The sequence below is a fragment of the Microcebus murinus genome, chromosome 9 (assembly GCF_040939455.1).
Source record: "Microcebus murinus isolate Inina chromosome 9, M.murinus_Inina_mat1.0, whole genome shotgun sequence".
Taxonomy (NCBI): Eukaryota; Metazoa; Chordata; class Mammalia; order Primates; family Cheirogaleidae; genus Microcebus; species Microcebus murinus.
The window spans coordinates 16,582,515-16,602,460 of NC_134112.1; the positions used below are offsets into that span (position 1 = coordinate 16,582,515).

At 39.4% G+C, this 19,946-nt stretch overlaps 1 protein-coding gene across 5 annotated transcripts in view; it reads left to right on the forward strand.

The window, feature by feature from the left end:
• ELMO1 (engulfment and cell motility 1) overlaps positions 1-19,946 on the forward strand; it is a 504,832-nt gene that overhangs the window by 167,175 nt on the left and 317,711 nt on the right. For all 5 annotated transcript variants that reach the window (XM_012777572.2, XM_076006306.1, XM_012777576.3 and 2 more), the window contains exons 6-7: positions 3,321-3,490; positions 14,569-14,604. In XM_012777572.2, coding sequence (XP_012633026.1) covers positions 3,321-3,490; positions 14,569-14,604 — 206 coding nt within the window. The remainder of the gene's footprint in view (positions 1-3,320; positions 3,491-14,568; positions 14,605-19,946) is intronic.

Consider the following 19,946-nt stretch of genomic DNA (forward strand, 5'->3'; position numbering starts at 1 on the left):
TGGAGATCACGTCTGGATCTCACATCTATCTATGGGTCACCTTTTCCTGGCAGACTCTGTGGTGACGGCTACTGCCTAGCCGAGGAACAATCCATCACTCTGTGGGTTGGAGGGAACTTTAAGCACAATCTGCTCACAGTTCCTTGGTGGAACTACCGATGGGGAAAGTGAGGCCAGGAGAGGTGAAGAGAAGTTCACCCACAGCCGCCCCAGAGCTGGCCAGTGGCGGGGCTGGAAGTGGTCCCGGGCTCTGACTCCGAGTCCAGGGAGCTGTCTGCCCTGGGCCTCCCATCCTCTTAATGAGGTGGCCCTCTGGTGGTTCACCCATGTCCTGAAATGAAGAGGAAAACGTACCCCAAAGCAAACACTGAGAGCTGTGGGTTTTTAAGAAGAGTTGCCCGCTTAGATTTTGGTGCCGAGGGAAGAGCAGGATGGCAGCAGCGCCGTGAAGACAGGTCAGGGCACTCTCAGACACAGGGGCCAGTGCAGGGGAGGAGGGGGCCGCATGTTCCCGTAGGAACGTTCCAGGCCATTGAAACGTTGAATGTTGCAGTTTGACACAAGTTGGAGGAGCCTTTACTACTGTTACTCCTTGGCTGAGACCCCAGCAAGTCAGGGTGTTGCTTTGCTATTCTGATGTGTGAGTGACTGCCTGGGTAAAATGTTTCCAATCTCTAGAGCAGCGACCCATTCATTAGCAGTTTTGAGATTAGGGAGAACTATTCAGTCTCGATTTTCTCTGCTTGGGATCCTTGTCCTTTTCAAGTTTCTGTTTGTTGTCTCTCTTCACTTCTTTTATTTAAAAATTTACTTACTTTTAAGTAGGTAATGCATCAAAGGCATACAAATGAGGTAGAAAGAATGGTGTAATAAATTCCATCTACTTAGCTTCCACATTATTGACTTGTTCTTTATTTTGTTAGCAAAGGTTCCTCCTGAAAAGCGCATGACTTTTATGAACGCGGGCAGCTTTTCTTTTTGATATGGTAGACCAGGAGGGCATCCCAGTGCCCCAGCTGGGGAAGATGAGGTGGTAATTGAAAAACAGAATCAGAGAAGCTCTCATTCCATCGTCAGTGCGAGGTGTGGCATCCTTAGCGAGTTAGAGCAGTGCCGCTCGGGGTGCCACGCCAGCACCGGCATAATCAGCAGCGCCCGGGGGCTCGTTAGGCATGCAACTTTGGGAACCCCACCCAAGGCAATCAGTACCAGAAACTCTGCGGGTAGCCTGTGATCTGTGTTCTAAGAGGCCACCCTGGTGATTCTTGTGCATGTGGCAATGTGAGATCCACCGTTTAGAGTGTGTTCTCCGGAGTCCCGCTGCCCAGGTTCTATCTCAGCTCCAGCACGGATAAGCTGTGTGACGTCCGGAAAGTTACTTAACTTCTCTTGCACTTCAGTTTCCTTTGCCAAATGAAGTTACTGAAAGTACCTACCTCTTAGGACTACTGTGCAGATTAAGTGAGTTTCTTCCTGAAGGTATTTAGAATAGTGGCTCATAAAAAAGTGCCAGGTGACTGTTAGCTGATTTTATTACTGGTATCAATTACACCAAACACAGTTAGCTTTAATAATGACAATGAAATAATGTTTGAGTAGTCATTATTCCTATAGTCCATAGAGTAAATGCAGACTCCCTACTTGGAGAAAAATGTATTTTTCAAGAATTTGAAGTGTTTCACTTAGATTAAAGATTATATAGAAATGTGAGTGCTGTATATCCATTCGAAAATTTGGCAAAGTAGAATATCTCTGAACAATTTGAAAACAGAAATGAAATGATTCTCTCCCGGCTCTCCACTCTGCCTTTTAAAAAGTGGGCATTTAGGACTTGGCTTCTAATTTGTCACTTACCTGTGAATCGGTGAATAAGTAAGTAGGGAGGGCTCTCGCTTTCCCCCTCCTTCCTTCTTCTTTTCTAATTTCTGATGCAAAGTGGTTTTGGTTATAATTAAATGGGAGGCCCCAGCACATCTCTGATCATGTGACGGGAGTAGGGGCATGGGCTTCTTGGGCCCTGAAGAATTGCATGGGTTGCCCTGTTAAATCCCCGTCTCCCCCACCCGCTGCTTCCAGGTTCCAGAGGAGGGGAAGTGGCCGGGAGGGAGGGCTATGGATGCATTTGGGGTGCGGCCCTTCAGCTCTCCCCCTGTGTGGAGTCCTTCCTCCATTCCAGGTGGAGTCTGCAGCCAGCATCAGTTTGGTTTCTCAATGCCTCTGTGGATTCCCTGTCTCCATTCTGCAGTATTAACCCTGGGATAGTTCATAAGGGATCCCTCAGATATTTGTAATCAGTTTCTATTCAGGGGAGATACCTCATTGTTGGGGTCGAATACCCCATCTCGCCTTTCTCTAAAATATAACACAGTTTCAAAGGAGAAAGCAAGTACCTTTGATGATGGCAAAGTGTTTCAACCACGGCGGTTTTGAGTTAAATAACACTAGAATAGATGCGCAGTTATTTCTATTAAGCAAAAACACAGGCAGAAAAATTTAGTATTTTATTTTTCTTACTGCCCACCCCAGCCGAAAGGTAGATATGGCAACTTTAACTGGGTGAATAAGGCATATGGACTACAAATTATTATCCAGTAGTTCAGCTTCTCTGATATGTTTCCACTCCTCTGTGCCCTGCATGCAGAAGCCAAGTGCAAATGCCCTGAAAGGGAGAAATCTAATTCTCGACATAGCTGTTAATTTGGTTTCCTAATTATTGAGTTTTAAATTCTGGCAGTGAGTAGCCAATGCATGTGAAACACATTGTTGGAAATTGAAATTTACAGGCATCGTTATGCAGTGCTGTAAGATTTGCAGCAACCCGGAACGATTATTTGGGTGTCTAATGAAGCTTCTGAAATAGTGTATAGGCAGTTATTACTCAAGAGTATTGACTGAACAGGGTGAGCATGCTGTATAAATTTGTGTAATTGCTTAACTAAGCAAATAGCTTTTTGCCGCTTCTAGGTAATAATTTTACTTAAAAAAGTAAACATTCCCGCATTCCCTCTTCCTTTCTGCCACGCCCCTTCCGTTTCTGAAGCTTTAATATTCTCGTGCTTCCACTGGTGCTTTTCTTTGAAGTAGAAATATGGGCCCTGTTGAAAGAGCACAGCTGCTTCCCATCGTGAAATGAACAGATGTTGCACTGAAGGTGGAGCATTTGGGTCGCAAACCTGCACTTGTGACGCTCTCTCTGTAGTACGCGTACGGTCTTGCGCTTTTCGCCTTTGTACCCTTGTTTCTCAATGAAACATGATTTTTTTTTCGGCTGTTGTGGTTTCCTTTGTGAACACTCTTCCCTTTGCTTTTGCCCCGGTGAGGCTCAAAATGCCCAGCAGCTCCATGAACGAATCCAGTCGTCGAGCATGGACGCCAAGCTGGAAGCCCTGAAGGACTTGGCCAGCCTCTCCCGGGATGTCACGTTTGCCCAGGAGTTTATAAACCTGGACGGCATCTCTCTCCTCACGCAGATGGTCGAAAGCGGCACTGAGTAAGCATCTTTTCATCCAGACTTCCAACATCTGTCCTGTTCGTTTCAGTGTTTCGAATATTGTTACATTCCTTATTCTTGCAATTTCTAGTTATCCAGACCAGGAACTTGGCTAGACTCAGGAAAAAATGGGTTTTAAGTTAATGGCTAAGTAGCGTGGGTTTGTAGTTCAGTAGCTTTTATACCACCCACCCACCAGGCAGCCAGTATCTGAGAGAAGGTGGGAATCCTTCAGATATTATACCTGAAATTTCAGATTTGTGAGAAATAATATTAGGTCACTATCTCTTGCCAACACTAAAATTATAATTCTACAAAATATTAATCCCTCACATCCCTTGCCTATCCCCAAGAAAAATTTTCCTCCCCTGACTCCATTAAAGAAATTGGAATGCCTACTTATGTTTCAAAGTATTAAACTAGCTTGAAATATCATCTCTGACATAATTTTTTAAAAAATAACACTTGAATGCTTAAATACACGTCATTCATTATTAATCAATTCATTGATTAATAAATTAAGTACAATAAACATGTATTGAGTATTTACTGGTTTCAAAGGAGTGGGGAATGCGAGCATTTTTTTAATGTGAGCCTTGCCTTTCAGAAATTGATGGAGACTATTTTATAGGCAGAATTAAATTAAGTGTAATTCCTCCTGAGAGCTAGGAGTCTAGAACCTGTTAAATCTCAAAGAGCCTCACAGGGGAGGCGACAGTGGAGAGGGCCTTGAGGACTTTGAGTTCCAGCGTGGTAAGGAAGGAACTGGGGTTGGGGAGCTCAGCTTCTCAGGAAGGGCTGTGATTCTCCGTCATGACTGGGACTATAGGAGCGAGGTGGGACTAGCTCTTATGTGCATTAAGAGACCACCCAACACCCGGGCAGAGTGAACAGGGAACTGCCCCTTCCCTGTGGTCAGGAGCTACCAGCATAGACCAGAAGAACGTATAATTTAGAGCATGTGGAATTGCTGAATCAGCTAATTACACATTATTAATAATATGATAAATTAATAATGTATAGAGTCAGGATACATATTTAGTAGGAAAGAGTACATGTTATTGAGAATTGGGATTTAAACCTAGGTTGTTTAAATATCTCTTGAATACCTAGTGGTGCAAAGAATGAGCTGATGCCTGTACATTTGGAGACCTGTCTGGGCCCCCTTCTTGCATCCCTCCCCTCTCCTTCCTTCCTTCCTCCTCCTACACTTGGCATTATTTAGCCTCTGCAGTTGGTATTAGTGAAAGATTCTTTTTTTGGTCATTCCAAGACAAGATGTTCTTTAGAGTTTGGAGTAGGGGATCTTACCTCACAGATGAATAGAGAAAATCTCTATAACTGAAGAAGAGGAAAAACATCAAGTCTGAGAGGACTGGCAGTCATGCACGGGTGATTGGAAAGCGTCAACTGTAGACAGGTTTATTTCTTCAGGGATGACTGAAACTCTGCTCCTGAGAGTTTTGGAGTTCCTCAACTTGGCATGGGACAGGGAAATCCAACCCCTGGGTGTTATCAGAATCCAGAGCGGTTGCGGTAAATTGGAGTTGGAGCTTGAAATAGCTAGAAGGAAGTTGAGTGAGTTTAGGGATCCTTGCCAAGGAGCTTGACAAGGGAATAGGGAAGAAGGTTCTGCATGTGAGGGAAGCTCCAGGCTGGAACATGGTGTGGAATGCGTCAGGCCCTAATCCTTGTTTTTGGTGAGCAGTGGAGGAGGACGGGTTGTGGTTATAAACACTTTCAGCCATAACCGTGGATTACTTCGGGTAGCTGCCAGACACGGTAGGCCCAGGCTCTGAGCCCACCACTGCTTTTAGTGGGCTAGGGGGAGTGTCCGGCCTTGATGACATTTTCTAACATGTTAACTAAAAATGTGCAAATGTTACCCTGTTTATTGACTTATCTAAGACTGAGCCATTGATGTATAGAGCATGGTGTTCTAGAGCCAGTCAAAATATCACCTGCTTTGCCACAGATAACTAGGTAGCAGGGGCTTAAGCTCTTGAATATTCTGAACGATAATTGTGTAAATACTTCTGAAATTACCAGAATTGCAATCATAATTATAATTACCGTGGTATAGATGCCAAAGTCGGGATCCCCGTGGGCTGCACCCCCAGTATGGGGCTATGGCAGAGCCTTTTTTGACAATGAAACTGCATGCTAGACACTTTAGTTTTCCAGCTCCTTATTGTATTCGTTTGCTAGAGCTGCCATTACAAAATACCAGAGACTGAGTGGCTGAAACAACAGATTTTTTTTCCTCCCAGTTCTGGAAGCTAGAAGTTCAAGATCAAGGTGTTGGCAGGTTTGGTTTCTTCCAAGGTCTCTCTCCTTGGCTGCCTTTTCCCTGTGTCCTCATGTGGCCTTTCCTATGTACATGCACATCCCTGGTGTCTCTTTTTGTGTCCATTTTTGCTCTTTTTAAGGACACCAGTCAGACTGGAGTAGAGCCCACACTAATGGCCTCATTTTAACTTAATCACCTCTTTAAAGTCCCTGTTTGCAAATACAGTCCCATTCTGTGATATTAGAGTTTATAGCTTCAGCAAATGAATTTTTTGGGAGACACAGTTCAGCCCATAAACACTCATCAAAGGGACGCTGCCACTTTTGCTTTAAAAGAGAAAGAATAAAAACTGATACTATGAATTTGCTTTGTCAACATTCCTGCTTTTTATCAGTGTATTGCCTTACTCTATAATTCATGTCTACCTACAGAGCAGCCTAGTATCTCCATGTTGCACTTGTGCAAAATGAGAGAATGGTAGTAATGAATGTAGTTTATGTGAGTCAAAGCAACTGAATGCCTTCTCAGAGTACCATGCTAATTAACATTGTAATTATAGTCATGGGCTGCATGATGACATTTTGGTCAATGAGGGACCACAGATACCATGGTGGTCCCATTAAGATTCTAATGGAGCTTTTCTGTACAGGTGTACTATTTTATCTTTTATACTGTATTTTTACTGTACCTTTTCTATATTTAGATACACAAAAACTTACCATTGTGTTGCAGTTGCCTACAGTATTCGGTAGAGTAACACGCTGTAGAGGTTTGTAGCATAGGAGCAACAGGTTGATTACCATGTAGCCTAGGTGTGTAGTGGGCTATACTGTGTATGTTTGTGTACATACATTCTGTAATGTTCACAACAAGGACAAAGTTGCCTAATGACACAGTTCTCAGAACGTCTTCCTGTAGTTAGGTGATGCATAGCTGTGTTCATGATACAGCCACATTTCAGACAGATAAACAGAACTCAGGATCAGATTTTGGTTGAGTTCTCTTTTGCATTTGTCTCTTACACTTTCCCACCACCCTGTTTTGGGGAAGGAAAGATGTGTCTCCGGGTCGCTTTTGGTATCCGTCTCACCGTATCCAAGTTCAAAGTCATGCTATTTTCCGAGACGGAGGAAGCAGGGACCCGAGCTTCCTTCTGCCGGTTCTGCAACTCATGCTAAGAGGTGGCTCATTTGATCCACAGCTGTTTTTCAGATCTTTTGCTCAGATTAGAAAGAAAAGAGAAAGACATTTTTCTTTTACGGAAACCTGGCTTCTCAGTTAAATTTATAGCAAGACTTTAATTAATTAACAGGAAACCTTTGGAATAGAAACTGCACAAATTAAATAGATCCTGCAATTTGGAAGGCATTTAGTCCTGACTTCTGGGCAGACTTCCAGCTGGGGCAGGCGGAGGTTTCCTAAGCAAGACCTGTGGAAATTTTTAGTAAACACTGAAGAAATGTAGCTGGAATTTTTCTCCTTACTTTTAGTAATAATGAGATTCAGAGATGACTTGCCTGCTTGTCATTACCCAAGGCTGAACTTTTAAAAGGTCTCTCTCTCCAGCTGGTACCAGGAGGGGCCGTGGGGCAAAATCAGCAACAAAGGAGCGAGGTGGAAGTGTCACTTTTGCAAAGCACAGTGTTTAAAACCTGGATTTAACTTTTCTGTCTTGGTGGAATTTTGAAATTCAATTTCTAATTCTGCTTGAAACCTAAATGTGGAAGGAAATAAAATTGTAGGGAAACATGTTGCCCCAACCTGAGCAAGACAAAGAATATTAAGGAATGGACAGTGTTTCAAAAAGACAAAAAAACAAACAAAACCCATAAAAGATGGGTATCAACAGATTTCTCAGAAATGATATATTTTATTTTATTTGAAAGGAAAAATATTGCACCTGAAACTTTAAGTCCAATGTAGTGAATAATACTGCCCTTTATTGGGTTTTGATAAAACACCATGCTTTTGTCTATGCCTCATGGACAGTTTACTTCTATATCCTTCCACTGTTACATAGCCATTCCTCAGTGGAGGCAGAAAAGCAGGGAAAACATTTCCAAGAATGAAAGGGCAGGATACTTATAGTTTCTTTGCGCCTGGCAATGTGACAGGAAAATTATGCTGTTGGAATATGAGTAAGCTGTAGCACCACCCTGGGCAGAAACGTTGAGAGTGAAAAAAGTTAAAGTTGTGAATTTACAAAGATCTCTAACAATTTTTTTGAATTAACTTTTTTTCTTAATGAAAATCATATTTATTGTTTAAAATATATGTAAATAAGCAGAAGGAAGAATAAGAATCAGTAGTCTACCTTTCCACAGACCACCAATTTTAATATCTTGGTGTATTTTCTTTTTGTATACTCTTTTATTAGTAGATACATACACACAGGCTTTATAAAGGCAGAATTATGATATGCATGTTTTTATAACCTGCTTTTTGTACCTAACAATATTTTCATGCCATTAAATATTATTCCTCAATCATTTTTGTTGCCTGCGTATTATTTCATTTTAACAGCTTGTTGAAGTACAACTGATACACAACATAACATAACAATTTGAAGAATGTGCACAATATGGTTAACCATTTCCCTATTTTAGCACATTTACTTTGTTTTCAGGTTTGTTTCTGAACATTCTGCATTCAGCTTTTCTTTTAGCAGAATCTTTGAGAATATTTAAATTATTTTATTGAAATAAAATTTTTGACTCAGAGCATATGCACATTTTAGAGCTGTTTTAAAATAAGGATAACCCAATAGCTTGCTGAAATATGCTAATTTATACTTTTCCATTTGTGTAGGAGTATGTCTTTTTCTAATACCTTTGTCAGTCCTGGGCTGGTGTTCCCTAAGGCTTTCTAGTTTTTCCTAGGAAAAACAGCATTGGGATATTTGTGTAATTCTCATTAATCTGAGGAATTCGTAAGTGCTGTTTTATTTGTTTGGTTGAGGTCATTTCTACAAAATGTGGGTGTATTAGGAACAGTGGAAGGAGTCCCATAGTTATTTCAGTAATATGTAAAGCTCTTAGGCAATTGTCTTATAAAGAAACAACATTAATTGTATAAATTATTAGTCCTCTGCCCATTCTGTCATACACATGACACAGATGGGAAGTTTGACTGATGCTGTGTGTACGTATATTAGGCGTGTTGTGTATAAAAAATGTTATTGTTGCGTTAACACAAGAACAATTTCATATTAAACTTCCATTAATCAAAGTGCTTTCTGTTTGCCTGAACCATAGCTATTTTCATTTTCTTGGCGTTGTGAAAATTGAGATATGACTTGAATTATGCACCCTGAATGATGTCTTGGCTTTGATGTTCCTTAGCCCCACACTCGAGATGGATTTGTAGCTTTTCATTCATTGAGCAAAGCGTATATTATACGAGTGCCGAACAGTATTCCTGCCACCAGGTCAGGCACGTGACGGGTAAGAGGAGGTGTGTGTGGAGAATGCAAAGATGTCTATGACAGCTTTGCCCTATGGGTGACCTTCTCGGAGATTTTGTTTTCACACAAAAAATGAACTTCTTTTTTGAAAGTAACTTTGTTAGCCTCCAGGGACACAGATGACCAGCTCTAACTCATGCCATTGCTTCTGAGAACTTGTCTCGTATAAGCCATGGCTGCTCTGGGAGGTCCAGGCCAGGCCACGCAAGTTTTGCACTTCACCTCAGAGGCCACAGACCTGAGCCAAAAAGAAGCCACTGCTGCGGTCTGTGCCAAGTCAGCCCCAGCTGTAAAGGCTGCCCGGGTTTTCCCAGCTCACTCTGTCTGTTTTCCTGGAGGTGCGCTCTGTGCAGCTTAGGGAGGGCCCAGCTGGAACAGCTCTCTGGGGCCCAGCCAGAAATTTGCATCACAAAATCCCAAGAGGCTGGCTTTCTAGGGCTTTGTCAGAGGTTGTGTGGCAGAAAATTCCTTCAACAGGACTGGAGTCTCCTCCTCTCCCCTTTCGCTTTCTCTCTTTGTCATCACTCTGGTAATGGAAATGAGAAGGGGTCACACAGCCCCTTGGAAAGAAAGATTATCTTCTGCTGGTGAAAAGAATGCTATTCCTTGGGCCGAGGTGAGAGGTTTCTGGCCACTGTGAAACATCAGCCTTTAGAATAATTTCTCTTCTGTTCACGTTCCTCTAAAAAAAAAAAAATTGGCTCTGTGTGTGTGTGTGTGTGTGTGTGTGTATGGGGGGGTATCCCAGTTAGGGCAATAGATGAACAACACAACAAAAATTTCCCTTCTCTTTATGTGTAATCTGAAGCCAGAGTGAGGATGCAAAAGTTGAGGAGTAAGAAAGGCTGTGAGTCAGCACTGAAGTATCTCTGCACTGTGGACAGGGAGAACCCTCCGAAGTCAGGAGGTGGAACACATAAAAAACATAAGGATGCTCAGGCCCTATGCCAGAAAGTTATTTTGAAACTTTACAGTGACTGCTTTATATATTACACACACATGCATGTTATTTCAAATAGTTTCAAACTTAAAGAAAAGTTGCAAGAATAGTCCAGAGAACTCCTGTTTGCTCTTATCCTGGAGACCCATGCAAGGGTCACCAGTTGTCCCATTCAAGGCCTTTAATGCAAGCAGCCTAACTCAGGGTGGCACCTGGCACCTACTTATCCTGTCTCCTTCAATCTGGAACTGTTCCTCAGTTGTTCCTTTTTTTTTTCATGACCTAGGCATTTTCCAATTATGGGTCAGCCATTCTCTATTACAGAATATTCTCTAATGTGGGTTTGTTAAACGGTAATTTGCTAAAGGTAATTTTCAGGGAAAAGTAAAATGAAAACTCTCATATATATATATATATATATACACAGATGAACACATGTTAAAAGGACTCATTTTACTCATATAACAGGGAACCAGGCAGATGTTATAAGATTCAAAGGAAAAGTCAAAAGAACTCAAATTTATATGAAGCAAAGGAATGTTGAGATGAATTGCAAATGGAGACAAAACTAGTTTTCTGCCAGCGGGGAGAAAGTCAATTAAATCACTACCAGACAATGAAACAAAGATACACACACACGTATATGTGTATATATATGTGTGCATATATATACATACATACGTATGAGCATATGTGTGTGTGTGTGTGTATCTCAGTTACTACGACTTATAAAAAGTTGTAAAATAGCAGCTCAAAAACAACAGGGCTAGAATCTGATAGCCCAGAAAGGTGTGGTATAGGAGGTCTGTCCAGAAAGTATCCAGCCATTGTTAATATAACTAGAATGGTTTGTGCGACATCCATGTAACCTGGCAGCCAAGCAGAGTAGACTGTAATGCGCATGCGTGAAGATTGCCCACGTCACTGTACTAGTCAGTGGGGCACTGGATGCCCTTGAGTGAGCATGTGTACTGTGTGGTCGTCACATTCAAAGTGACTGAGTAGAGCAATAAATCTGCATCAAATTTTGTGTTAAGCTTGAACATTCCTCCACGGAAGCTATTTGGATGGTTGAGAAGGCTTTCAGGGACAATGCAACGAGTGCGGTGCAGATAAAATGTGGCACAAACGCTTCAAAGATGGTAGAGAATGTGTTGAAAGTGATCCACGTTCTGGAGGGCCTGCAACAAGCAGAACACCTGAGAATGTTGACATGCACGGGCTGCAGGCAACAAAGATCAGTGACGGACAGCGTGAGAACTAGAAGCTGATCTGGGGATTCCAAAAACTACTGTGTACGAGATTCTGATGCAGGATTTTGGCATGAAATGTGTTGTTACAAAATGCATTCCTCGGCTTCTGGAACAGAGCAGAAGGAACATCGTGCTACATTGCTGATGATTTGCTTCAAACTGCCACCAGTGCACCAGATTTCCTCCAGAAGGTCACAACCAGAGATGAACGATGGGTCTACAGCTATGATCTGAAAATGAAGGCCCAGTCATCCCAATGGAAGTCACCCGGTTCTCCAGGCCCAGAACAGGGCATGACAAAGTTGCAGCAAGATCAAGAGCATGTTAACTGTGTTTTTTGATTGGGAAGGTGTTGTCCATCACAAGTACGCTCTTCCAGGACAAACAATTAGTAAGGAGTACTTCCTCATTGTTCTTTGTCGGTTGAGAGATGCAATGCGACGAAAATGGCCACAGCTATGGGCAGCTCGTGATTGGCAGCTTCGTCATGACAAGACGCCCGCCCATGCGTCACGTTTTGTGCAGTTTTTTGTTGTTGTTGTTGTTGTTGTGAAACATCAAATCACCCAGGTGATTCAGCCTCTCTACAACCTAGATTTGGTGCCCTGCGATTTCTGGTTTTTCCCCAAACTAAAATCACCTGTGAAAGGGAAGCGATTTCAGACACCATGAGTGAGATTCAGGAACATATGATGAGGCAGCTAGCTAACAGCAATTCCAAAAAAGGATTTTGCAGATTGTTTTGAACAGTGGAAGAGATGCTGGGAGAACTGGTGAGGTCCCATGGTGCCTGCTTTGAAGGGGACTGAGGCATCAGTGTCCTATGTACAATGTTTCTTGTATCTTCTTCAATAAATGTCTCTATATTTCATGTCACATGTGTGGACATTTTCCAGCCAGACCTCGATTAATAGATATTGCTTAGTTTTCTATTGAAACAACATTTTTTTTTTCTACAGGTTTGTCCAATGTTTTCTCATGATCAGACCCATATTCTGTTTGGCTGGACTATCACAGATGCTCATGATTTTTTTTCCATGATGGCACATGCTGTCTCTTTGTCATATTGCCAGTGTTAACTTTGACTGCTGGATTAAGATAGCATCTTCCAGATATTTCTATTGTAACATTTCCGCCCACCATTGTAGTTAATTCGTGAAAAATATATAAGGAGACACTTTGTAACTAAGTAAAATCCCATTTCTCCCCCCAATTTCATCCCCCCACCCCAGTTTTGGCACTGATGTTTCTTCTCTGAATTAATTATTATATTACTCTGATGATTTCCAACAAGGAATTTTCTATCATTCCTTCTACATTTATTAGTTGGCTTTTTTTTTGTAGCAAGAGCTTTATATTATTCATATGAATATTTATTTCTCATGGGGCCCTGGAGCTGGCCCATACTCTCAGGGAGTGCCCTGAGAGCCATATTTGCACAACTCTTTCCAGCTCTGTGTTTATTGATGTCATGTTGGCACTTTAAATTGACCATTGCAAGAGTAGTTACACCATGGAAATTGGAAATGGTGCAAATCAGATTTGTGTGTGTTTTCCCCAGAGATCTGGTTTTTAAACCTCAGCATATCACTCTATACAACGTGGACTCATTCCTTCCTGTTTTATTCATTGGGCTGTAATCTATCACTATTTTTATTTATTTTAATGTTCAACTTGTCCCTGATTTGCCTGTAGGAGCTCCTTCAAGCTGACTTCTGTGTACTTTTGACTTGTCTCCCATCATTTTTTGAGCATTCCTTTACTTTCTGGCTCAACTAGATGTTCCAGGATTATCTAGATCTTTCCTTGACTTAGCCCTACATGATTTACTTCTTCAAGGAGACCTGGTTCCTTTTAGTGGGGAGTAGTCTCTGGCCCTTGTGTGTCCCCAAGTTCTGCTCAGACCTGCCTCACCCTGGCCACTGACTTCTTTCACTCTGTCCAGTGCCTTTTTGATGAACAAAGGGTAGCAGATAATAGGTATTTAAAAAAAAAAAAAAGCAGGTAGAGGGTAAAGGAAGAGAAGGATCTCTTTCTATACATTTATTTTAACACTGTCTATCCACAGTTTTACCAAAGAGTAGATTTAGTCTTCCTGTGGACATTTGGGTTTCTGAAGTGGTTACCTTTTATGTGGTTGAGAATGTGAAACTTCTGAAGAGCAAAACCATTCATCAGCCATTTCTCGAGTCCCTACTCTGGATGTGCCAGATGTCAGCCTGGTTACTCATAGTGAGAGCCCTGGCCCTCAGGGAGCTAAAAGGACGGTGAGATGGCCTAAGGCTTCTAGCTGTGGTGTTCAGGGGCAGGTGCAACCCACTTCTGGCCGAGGAAGGGAAATCAGATGCCAGGGAGGCTTCTAAAGAAAGCCTAGAATGAGGGGAGTTTGGGAGTAGGACTTATTTAGCTCATTGGACAAGGAGGGGAAAGATATTTAATACAGAGGGAAAAGCATATTCAAGGCAGAGACATTAGCAGACTTGGGGAATGGGAGGTGGTTTGACCAGGTAGAAGCATTGTTCCTTTATCTTCTTGAGCTTTGTGGTTTTTTTAAAAAAAACACAATTGTCCTTTCTTGCAGGCAGGTTTGTCTATTCCAGGCTAACATCCCAGAGTTCCAGTGTTGGGGTTTAACACTACTGCAGTGTCTCATTGCAAAGACATTGCAGTGTCTTCCCTAAGAAAAAGCAACCTTTATTTCAAGAAAAGAGAAAGTACAATTAGTAAAGGCATTTTACCAAAGAAAGATAATAAAATATTTTTTCATAGTCTAGTGCTTTTGGAATTAACTTTTTTCATTGAAAATGTATCCATTTTTATTGCTAGGTGTTCCCCTTTCATTGAACATCTACCCATTTTCTTCCAAATGGGCTGATCTTACCGCTTTTACTTGTTAGCAAATGCAATAGGCTGGTGACAGTAGCTTAATCTTGATATTTTGATAATTTCTTGTCATTACAAAACACTAGTGTATTATTATATTTTGAAATGGATAAACTTTTACTTCACGGCATTGTATCTGTCCTATATCTAATATAATCCTGAGGTTTTTTTTTTTCCAAGATTTGTTCTTTGTATAAAGATTGTTGCTTTGAAACGTGTTCCTCACTTGGTTGTTTTTAAATTTTGCAGACGATACCAGAAATTGCAGAAGATTATGAAGCCTTGGTAAGAATTTATGATCAATTAGTATTGATGACTTAACACTTTCTTCTTCTCTGCATAATTACACCCTGTCCTCTGACTGATTGTATAACTATGCATCCAGATATTTTGACTAAGTGATTTATTTATTTATTTTTTTGCTTTCTGTTTGATATTCTTATATAAATGGGTTCTTTAAAAATCCATTTTCCTTTTCTTTTGCTTTGCAGTAGAAAGGGTATTTTATGTTTGTAACCACTAAATGATCACATCAGGATTGCTATTCTACTCCTTGGAGTAATGCAAAACATAATTTTATGTATTACTTTAAGCAAAACTTTCTTTTTTGTGGCCTATGTGATGTTCAAAGTCAAAAGTCTTTCATTTTCTTCAATGGCTCAGAAAGAAAAAGATCCACATTTAAAAAAAATATTCAGGATTGAAGTATGGAATGAAAATTATTTACTTCGAGCTTGGGAAAGTGTTAGATCGCCTGTCTGTTAAGTGAATTGCATGATAATTATGTCTGGAGATCTCAGAACTTCTTTCTTAGAGTTTTCCCTTGGAAGTGCCTTTCTTATCCACTGAATGGGTGAGTCCAAATATGATCTAACAAACTCTTTGAAGTAAGCTGAACAGATTTCCACAGTGCCACGCTGTTAAGCAGATAATTTCAGTTTGAGAAGGAAGACTGAACAGCATCTCAAAATGTGGACCCTGTATTTTAAGCCCTTCAGAAAAAAATCCTCATCCCCTTCTGTACTGTAGTATGATGCCGGTCTCAAATCATTCATCTTTCCATATTCCTCACACATAGAAAAAGTATTAGTTGCAGGAACTCTTCTGTTTATTAAATCCTAATAAAGTAGAAAGCTATATTGAGTTTCCATGGTAAAGCTTCTTAAATTTTATTTTGATATATTTAATACAGTAGAAGCACTTAATGATAATGGCAGTAGAGCCATTTTTTTATGAGACTTTAATCTATCCTGGGCACTGTCTCAGTGTTTACACTCATTATTTCTAATCCACACTTACATCCAGCAAACAAGATCACTGTTTTCTGGGTGTAGAAGTTAAAATCACATGGAAGAGCTGCAATTTGATCCTATTTTCTCTCTATCAACCTTATACAATTTGCTAATGTAGAGGTATTTGAGGATCTGAAGCCAAAGCATTTCCTTAAAAATTTGTCAGTAGTTTCAATCTTTTGGTATGTAAGGATGCTGGACAGTTTTAACTGTGGTTCATGATTTCCACTTATTAATCATAGACAAAAATCAATGGTCAGGGTCTTGGTTCTAATAATGGCAGAGTAACATAAATCAGACTAACGAACACAGATAAGAATTATAAAATCTGAACAAAATACTGTAAACTAAACATCTAAAAACAACTCTTCAAAGGGACCGAATAGCAACCCAAAGCAGGCAGAAAGTAGAAGGAAGTCAACCCTTAAAGGAATAGATGGGACTTGGGTGAGATATGTGTGTTTGCAGCTTTTTGCCTGAGAATACCTGCTCATCTGGGTAGGATGGGGTGGCAGAAAGCTTCAGACTTCAGTAAGTTACTGAGAGGACATAGTTTAGGACTGTCAGAGCAGCTAGATAATTAGGAGAATTCATGAAAGAAGGTAAGCTAAGAGGATGTGAAGCCCCACAATTACATATAAACTCTGCCCAAATCCATTGCTTATCACTGAAGTGTGAATGCACATGTATATATGAAAACCCCAGGGGCTGTGATAAAAACAGCAACTGGAAATGGAAAGAATCGAACAGAGATGTCAGCTGTCACTCACTGCAGAGTTTGGAGTTTAATTTCCTATTAGAACAAAAATCAACACTCCTCAGAGGAACAAACCTGAATGCTGAGCCTTGGCTATGTTTTATTCACAAAGTTTAGTGTACAGTAAAAAAATCACTAGGTGCGTAAGGAAATAGCAAAAGAAAAGCCATAGTTAAGAGGGAAAACAAAACAGGTAGTAGAAACTGACCCTGAGATGACTCATATGTTGGTATTAGCAGATGAAGGTTTTAAAACAAATTTTATAAATATGTTAAAAGACTAAAGAAAAGTATCAGTGTAGTGAATGCACACATGGAGAGTCTTAGCAGAGAAATGAAAACCATAAAAAGTAACCAAATACAAAGTATAAGAAGTACAATAGTTAAAATGAAAAATTTACTGTGTGTGGGTTGAAGATGGCAGAAGAAGGGACAGTCATCTTGAAGATAGATAAGTATAAATTATCCAATCTGTAAAATAGATAAAATGAATAATGATAATAATGAAACTGAGTAGCTTTATTAATATCAGGAAAAATAAGACTTGAAGACTATATTATCAGAGATAAAAGAGGAATAACTAACAATAAAATGGTCAACTCATTAGGAAGACATAAATCATAAAGGTATGCCCATAATAATAAGGCTTCAAAATACATAAAGCAAAAATTGATAACTAAAGAGAAAAATAGACAAACCTGTCATCATAGTTGAGGATTTTAATATCACTCTCACCTGATAGGAAAACTAGGCAAAACCAATAGGGATATAGAAGATGTGATCAGCACTATCAATGGTCTTGTCTTAATTGTCATTTATAGAGCATTACACCCAACAACAGCAGAATACATATTCTTTTCAAGTACACATGGAATATTCAGCAAGATAGATCATATACTGGGCCATAGAAAGTCTCAAGAATTTTCAAATGATTGATATTATATAGATTATGTTCCTTGATCACAAGGACATTCAATTAAAAATTGATAACAATAAAGTAGCTGAAAGCCTCAGAAGTTTAGAAATTAGAAAACACACCTCCACATTACCCAAGAGTCAAGGAATAACCCAGTTGAAATGACCAAATATTTTTAACTTGGTAATGAAAACATACGAAAATTTGGGATGAGGCTATAGCAGTGCTTAGAGGGAAATTTATAGCCCTAAGTGCCTATATTGGAAAAGAAGAATAATTAACAAAAATAATGATCTAAATCTTTACTTAAGAAGCTATTAAAAATGTGAATAAAGTAAGTAGAAGAAAATAAAAGAATTAAAAGAGAGAATAAAAAGAGCAGCAATCAATGAAATAGAAAAGAGACAAAAAATGGAAAAAAATTAAAGCCAAAAATCGATTATTTGAAAATATCTATTAGGAAAAAAAAAAGAAGAAAGAAATCTAAATAGCAATACTAGTAGTGAAAGAGGAGTGTACAATGTTGACCTATTATCACTATAGCTCATACTGACATTAAAAGGAAAATAAAGGAATATTGTGAATAATTTTATGCCCATAAATTTAAAATTTTAGATGAAAAGATGCAATGGGCAAGGACCTTAGAAAACAGAAATGACCAAATGCATTGGCTATGGATACACGTGGCGTTGATCTCCTTTCAAGAAAAAAATTACCAGTCAGCCATGTGGAGTTCTTTTAGCTGATGGCTTCCACTGACAGCACATTAAAGATCTATAGCAGCTTTTAAATAAAGACTGTACTCTTGAGAGGCAGCCCCCAGTCAGTGGGCACGGTGAGGATCCCAGGGACTGGCCATTTCTGCCCAGTGGGGGACTCCTCTAACAGGCAGTGTTTGTTCTGGAGCTTCCCCTTAGCTGAGTTCTATTAAATAAATATAATGAAACAATACATTAAATGGATAATACATTGTGACTAATAAGGGTTTATCTCAGAAATGATTTAATATTTGAAGATCAATCAATGTGTATTTAACAAAATAAAGGAGAAAACCTAAAGAGAAAACTCATCTTAATAGATAAAAAGCATTTCATAAAATCCATCATCCTTTGTAATGTTCTCAGCAAGCCAGGAATAGAGAAAACTTCTTCAACTTAATAAAGGCATCTATGAAAAACCCATCATACTTAATGTTGAAAGACTGAATGTTTCCTACCCTAAAAATTGATAATAAGGCAAGTATGTTTGCTTTCTGCACTTCTATTCAACATTGTACAAGAATTCTCAGCCATTGCACTAAGTCAAGAAAGAAATTAAAAAGCATATCAGAAAGGAAGATGTAAAACCATCTCTATTCATAGAAGACATTATTATCTACATAGAGAATCCTAAAGAATCTTAAAAGAAACTGCTAGGTATAAATGAATGTAGCAAGGTCTCAGGATACAATGTCAATATATAAAAACTGATGTATTTTTAAATGTTAATAGCAAACAACTGGAAAATGAAATTTTAAAATTTCCATTTATAAAGTATTAAAATCATAATTTATTCTTAGGAAGAAATTCAACAAGAGATGTGATATCTATTTGCTGAAAAATAAATAAATGGCTGAGAGGAATTTAAGAAGACCTAAATAAGTGGAGAGATATACCATTTCATGGGTTGGAAGACACAATATCGTTGCATAGCAGTTCTCCCCCAGTTAACCTCTAGGTTCAGTGAAAAATCAATTAATTATTTTTAAAAGAATTACAAGTCAATCCTAAAATTTAAATGGAAATGTATAGGACCTAGAATATCCAGAGTAGTCAACAACAAAGTTGAAGAATATCATTAACTGACTTTAATACTTATTATAAAGTCAGTTATCAAGACAGTCTGATATTGGTATAAGGAAATAGACAAATAGATCAATGGAATAGAATAGAGTCCAGAATTGATATGCACTTAAATTTCCAGCAAAGGAGCCAGAAGAATGTTTGCCAATGTAAGTCATGCTGTGATTTTAAAGGCTAATGGGAGTGTCTAAAGAGTGACTTAGAAATCCATACCTTTCAATGTATGTAAATTTTAACCCTCCTTAAAAAAGAAGAAAATACATGGAAAAAATCAAAGGTCAGGGAAGAATTATAGCCATTAACTTTGGCAATCAAGGATCTATTCAGTACAGCTTATTGATAGCTTTAAAAGTGGCCTTTATCTTCATCTTTTCTCCAGTTCTTCACTGGGCATGCCACTCCATGGAAACATTTGGAAACACTATTCTTTTATAAGATTAGCAGCATAAATTTACATGCTTGTTTTGAGATTGGCTGAATTTTGTTGGAAGGAAGATGGTCTCCACTAAGTTGATGAGAAACATTTATTTGAATCATTCCAGCACACATGGTGTGTTGGCTGTGACAGTGGCTCTCTACCAGCATGTAAAGTTTGCAGTTGATTTAATTTGTGGCTGTCAGTACTGCAAAATCTTTAGCCTAACGCTTTACAAAAAACAAATAACCCAAACAAATAAAAATGTTCCTGAATGTGCTATGTGGTTCCTTTGTATTTGTGATTCTTTTAGCCTTGATACTGCATACCCAGCATTGATTTCAGAGGTAAAACTTGACTTCTGCTTTCTCTCTTGGGAGCCTAGATCACTCTTCCAGGAGTGTGTG